Raw genomic sequence first — 6,000 nt, forward strand, 5'->3', positions numbered from 1 at the left:
TGGTTGCAGGGGAAGGCAGCTCTTCCACCGAGCTCAGGACCACTAACCTCCCTTCTCCCCTATCCAGACCACACCCCAACCTGACCTATCAAAATACTCTGGAGGGCTGAAAGCACTACAAAAGGAGGGAAAATTACGCAAAGCTAATAGGGGCTTCTCTCGGGACTCCACCTTTAATACACCCTAATGGGATCTTCCTCCCCTCAAAAGTGAAACATAACGAAGCCCAGGAAAATTCCCATTCAATGTTTTGAGAGGAAACTGAATACACGTTAAAATATTCAGGAACAATTCAAATGCAAATGCAGCAGATTGCTGCGTTATTCATATTCTGCAACAATTTGCCTTAATGCTCCGTTAGGGCGAAATCCCTTTCCGGTTTATTGTTTGCAAGTTTAATAAATCAGGACTTTGAAACAACTGCCCAATACATGAAGTGCCATATTTTCCTTAAAAAAAAAAAACAAAAAAAAAAAACCACACAACAGTGGTACGAAATCAAAGGCAAAGGCACATTGCTTTCTAGTGTATTTCACTCCCTGAATATTGCCTGTAGCTTTGCTAATTTTTTGCCATGAAAATATTGTTACTACTTAATGCACTAGTACTTTTGTCAATAGGCAGCTTTCCCCAAGGCATATTTGAGAACGCTCTGCTAATCAGGGTTGATGCAGTTATTTCAAAGCAGCCAGGTCTTTAGAAAAAGGTTCATGTTTAATTCCAGAATGGGTGAGCATTGCCATTTCTTCAAAGCACAATATTTTTAATTCAGTGAATTCATTTCTGTAGCTATCTAAATCACTAACTAAATTATCCAGCGACAGACTCAGTTTGAATCTGTGTTACAAAGCAGTACTGCTGGCATCTTCACTTCTTAGCATATAACTTATGCGAGATATTCCTCATTTTATAAAGGTGAGGATTAAACAAAGATTTAATCAGAAACACAGATCTGTGCCATGCCATCAGCATGGAACTTAAAAATACATAGTTGGGCTTTTAATGAGATAACTCACTTGGATCTGATTTCTTACTTTTCTACATCTGCTTTAGCTCTTGAAATTATGACCTCAAGTGCAGCTGAATTTCCAGTGCTTGTTTTCCAAGCGTGCTGATAATCACAAACAGCACAGTGAGTGGCAATGAAGTCACACACCCATGTGAACATCGCACCACAGTTTTATTCTCTCTAATAAATATGGAAACCTACATCAGTATAACTATATTGAAGCTAAGCAAATCATTTTAATTGGCATGGGACCTTTTAATGAATGTATATTTTCCGTCATTTTTAATGCATTTGCAATTCTCCGCAGATTAAAATTGAATAAAATTCTTCAAGAATGGGTCAGGCCATTTATTTCAATTAGAAATAGTAATGAAATTCCAGTAAACTATTAAATGTCACTTAATCTGTATTCAAGACAAATAGAATACTTAATTTCTCTTGACGTGTTCCACAACGAGGTATCCTCCTTGTCTTTATATTGACTAAAGTGGCGCTCCTCTGCTTTCCAAACACCACAGTGACATTTGGTGACATTACTCCTGCTCGAAACCAGCACAGACAATCTGTTTTGCAACCAGCCCACCAAGGTAAGAGTGTCTGCATGGGGGTGAAGGCTCTACTGCCTTTGTTCCAGCTGGCTCAGGTCAGTGCTGAGCTCTCCTTTGTTCAGCTTAATGGGAAGCTTGAGGGTTTTTTTTTTCTTTCTTTTTTTTCCTTCTCCCATCAGACCCATCCAGAAAATGTCTACACGTCAAAAGAACACTAACAGTATTCCTACACAAGGCATAATTAGTTTCCTAATTAAACACAGAATTACAACACCCAAGGAGAAAATGTTCTGGGATGACATAAATGTTTCATTTGACTTGGGGTGGTACTGCGGGTTGTTGTGTGAAAGGCATGAGAGCCCTTCACTTCCATACACGTTTCTTACATTCACAAAGCTTCTAAACTGATCAGAGACAGCAGGCTTGAAAGTGAAACAGACGGCTTGGAGCATTAAGGAACATTACCAACCTCAAATAAAAATCCAGCCTCAGTGGAGTTCATCTCTGTAGCAACTCTATTCCTCAGTTTATATTTGCAAAATATAGAAGACTCAATTTGAGGAAGTGAGGTCTTGTTATAGCTCTCATGGAAATAATCAAGATGGCTTGCGATAATTCTCCGTGTCTGAAGTCACCCACACACATGGCTTGGATTCAAAGTCTGCACATCTTTAAGAGATTTATATTAGGCTGTGCTAAGTAGGTGCTACTCATTTCTTCTGGGTGTGATCAAGCTAAGTCAAACTAAACTTTACCTTGCCAATGCTTTCCAATCCCTCACACTCCGTGGTTTTCATCTGAAAATACAGCAACAACACCAAGAGGACAGCAAAGGGCTGCTTTCAACATCTCAGCATCCACACCTAAAATTCATTTTTGATCTTGTGAGGCGTGCAGAAAAGGTTTCAAACAAGACAGAGGATCAGCAGCATTTCCAGTTCTAAGGGTCATTTTCAGATAAAACTCCAAAATTGTCTGAGAACTACATAACTGAAGGCAGTAAGCATTCTTCAGGAAACAAGTAAAATGCATCTACATATGTACGCAACCATTAACATACGCAGACACAGAAGCATGCATCTCTTTGTTAGGTTCCAGTCATAAATACAGAAGGCTGTATGTCCATATAAGCAAGAAAGGAGAAGGCTGGTTAGCCATGCAGTGGCACAAATGTAAATCCATCTTCCAAAGTTCGATGCCTGGTGCACAATATCCACATGACCATCTGCAGACAGACATGCCCTTTAACAAATACATACAAAGAACTTAAGATAAACCTCAAGATGGTTCTTAATCCTACGCAGAGGAGAATCTATTTTCTTTTGACATGTAGAACTCTGTACAGTGTGTATTCCATATAAAAACATACAATATAGATTGATGAAATCATAGCCACAGTCTTCTAAAGGATTTTCTTTAGAAAAAGAGATGGTTACAATACAGTGCTTTCCCAAATGAAAGAATAAAATATTTCATTTTTCTTGTTCTGCACATGAATAATGCACAGTGACGTGATCTTTTGGTATTCCCTTTAAGCCGTTTTCAAGATGGATTGCTACAGTGGGTGGCATTCACAGTAACACATGTTGAGCAACACACATTCAGATCTTGCCAGCTTTATGGTTTCTTAGAACATGCTACAATCTGAAGTGATTCACACCAAGAAGATGGAGAAAGTTTTTCTATTACTGCAAGTAAAAATGATGTTAATATGCATTTACCATCCAAAATAAATACACTGACATTGCAAGATGAACTAAAACAAGGAAATTAAGCTTGGTTCCTCCCTCTACTACAAAATGTTCCATTCAGGTTTAAAAAGCATATTAGCATTAAAGCTGAGTGACAATTTCTGTGTAAGATGAGTTTGCCCTGACAGCTAACCTGCACTACTATCAAAGCCATCAGATTAAAACAAGGTGAGCTAAAGAAGAAAGCAATGCCTACAATTTTCATTTCCTTGATGTCATACACTGTCATCTCAGTTATTTTATAATTCCTATAGAGAAGATAGAAGGTAGTGAAGACAGGTAGAGGGTTCCCCTGGTAAGAAGGAATTGGTGACTGTGAGCACACAAAGTTGAAAGGAAGAAGTGAAGCATAGTTCCAAAGGTGGATGATGAGCTGTGGCTTCATTAATAAGCAAAAACTTTTACAGAAGTTTGTTTATATTAGACAGGTAATGACAATTACAGACAGGCGTCAGTCCAAACAAGTATCACTTCAAAGGGAAAAAAAATCTCTTTGAAATGACACTGGAAGTTTCAGAAGATGCTGTACTCAGACTTCAAAATGTGCACTCAAGAATGTTTTTATTAGCCTTGACCACTATCCTATCAGATTTGATTCACTGTTTCTGACAATGTCATCAGGCAGATGTTTCAGGAAAGGGTGAACACAAATATCTCAGACCACTTGGCTGCGCTGCACTTGAGAAGCGACCATTGGCCTTCTATCACCATGCCCTTAGAAGTACAAATCCTGAGAGCCTTATGAGGCTCCTGAGAGACTTATGCTGTAAGTCTTATTATGCGCACCTCTACATTGTTAACCAAGTTGGATTTCGCTCTTTATTCTCACATCCAGGTCCTCTGCTGGTATTAATTCTCAATTTTAATTTCTCACAATCATAATCATCTCCAGAAACCTGGTCCTGCAGACCTCTCCATCGCTTTGCTTCCATACTTTCAATTCCAAAGTTGAAAGTACCTACAGTTTCAAGGTCAACCAAAGAGTCAGACTTCAAATCATCAAAGAGAATGCAAGCAGCTTGGGTCACGAAACAGCTTGCTGAAACACTTCATTCTAAACTCTGAAATATCATCACATCACATAATACCTTTTTTTCTTTCACAAATCACTTTCTCATTCGCGGCATTGTCTTTTTAATGTTATAGTTATATAACTTCCACACCATGTTATTATTACGTTTTAAACTTTTCAAATATAAGAACTAGATGAATATTGGGGTTTCATCAAACTGGGAAGTAGTTTTCGGAGACCTTCACTTTTCTGCCTATCAGCAAAACATCTCGTAGACCTAGACCAACTTGCACCCGGAGCAGCTGACAAATGCTTCTGACATTCACCAGTCACTACCACCCTTCAGTCAATAAACAGAGGACGAGGAGTTGTAGGAGTTGTTCCACTGGCCACACTACTGCTTCCTTCAAGAGCCACTTCACCAACAGAAACCGACACTACAGCACTACCTTTATCAAAATATGGGAGATGCTATCACTCACCAACACAATGGGAAACTTTCAGAGGCAAAAACCAGAAACATCCAGAAGCTTATCCTGTCAATCCCTGCCTTCACACTGCAGACCAGACTGGACATAAAGAACCGATTTATAACAACAATCAGAGGCTCAGCACATGGGCCCAGCTGAAGTGGTGAATGGGGCCATGGCCCCGCTCCTCTGCACGTGAGGCTGGCACTAAGTTCGGACCGTGCTTCGCCTCAAACACACCCCGACCCCGATGCGTGCAGCTCCGCACCCTGTTGCTACGCTGGTGGAGACGCCCAGAGTAACAGACCTCCAGCCACTGCCACCGCCCCTCAAGAGCCCCTTAGCCCCTTACCTTGTTGGAGTAGGGGGGCTTGCTCAGGTTGATGCCGTCGCGGACCAGCTTGTCCCGGATCATGATCTTCAGCTTCAGCCTCGGGTAGACTACCGGACCCCCGCGGCCAGGCCGGTGTCGGGGGGCCGCCCCGTCCTGTCCAGGCGGGCGGCGGGGCCCCTTGGCGGGAGGCGCGGGCGGCGGCTCCAGGGTGAAGTAGAGCCCCGCCGCCCGCTCGTCCGCCTCCCGCAGCCTCCGCACGGCCTCGTGGATCCGGCGGCGGTGCTGGGGCACGGACACGCCGATGGCATCCAGGTCCGGGTCGCCGATCTGCTTGCAGACCTCCAGGTCGTCGTAGCCATTGTCGACAAAGGACTCGGCGTACTGGGGGAGCTGCAGGGTTTTCAGCCACTCGTACACTATGTTGGTGCACATGCTGCCTCCAAAAGAAGGACGAGTGCAACTTTCAGCACCGAAGCCAGCCTCCCTCTTGCCTCTCCTCACCGAAGGTAATAAAAACACGAACCAGAAACTGCGATGCGCGTCAGAGGACTCAGAATTAAGGTCAAGAAATCAACATCCACCAGGGGAAAATAAAAAATAAAAATCTTAAAGCAGATCGGCAGGGCACTGCAAGCACAGCGAAGCGAAGCCTTCGCGCTTATTCCTCCTCCTCTCCTGCCACCAAGTACCGCCGCTGCCTTCCTGCCACCGGAGACGGGCGGCTCGGGCGAAGGAGAAGCCAAGCGCAAGAGTGCATCCCCTAAATCCCAAGTCGTTGCCGCACCACATCCACCCGCTTTCACTGGAAATAATTCGCAGCCTCCGTCTTTTTCCCCCCTCTTCTTTTCGGCTTTAGTTTCTGTTCCCGCTCCCGTC

General features: G+C 43.0%; 1 protein-coding gene across 2 annotated transcripts in view; it reads right to left on the reverse strand.

The window, feature by feature from the left end:
* LOC122172003 (SAM and SH3 domain-containing protein 1-like) overlaps positions 1–5,571 on the reverse strand; it is a 520,342-nt gene extending 514,771 nt beyond the window's left edge. The window contains exon 1 of one of the 2 annotated variants that reach the window (XM_042839973.1): positions 5,143–5,571. In XM_042839973.1, the coding sequence (XP_042695907.1) occupies positions 5,143–5,556 (414 nt within the window). In that variant the 5' untranslated portion in view covers positions 5,557–5,571. The remainder of the gene's footprint in view (positions 1–5,142) is intronic. The other variant, XM_042839964.1, reaches the window with a different exon arrangement.
* Positions 5,572–6,000: the final 429 nt, after the last annotated feature.

Source organism: Centrocercus urophasianus, unplaced genomic scaffold (assembly GCF_019232065.1).
Source record: "Centrocercus urophasianus isolate 14NV4802_14NV808 unplaced genomic scaffold, USGS_Curo_1.0 seq_10, whole genome shotgun sequence".
Taxonomy (NCBI): domain Eukaryota; kingdom Metazoa; phylum Chordata; class Aves; order Galliformes; family Phasianidae; genus Centrocercus; species Centrocercus urophasianus.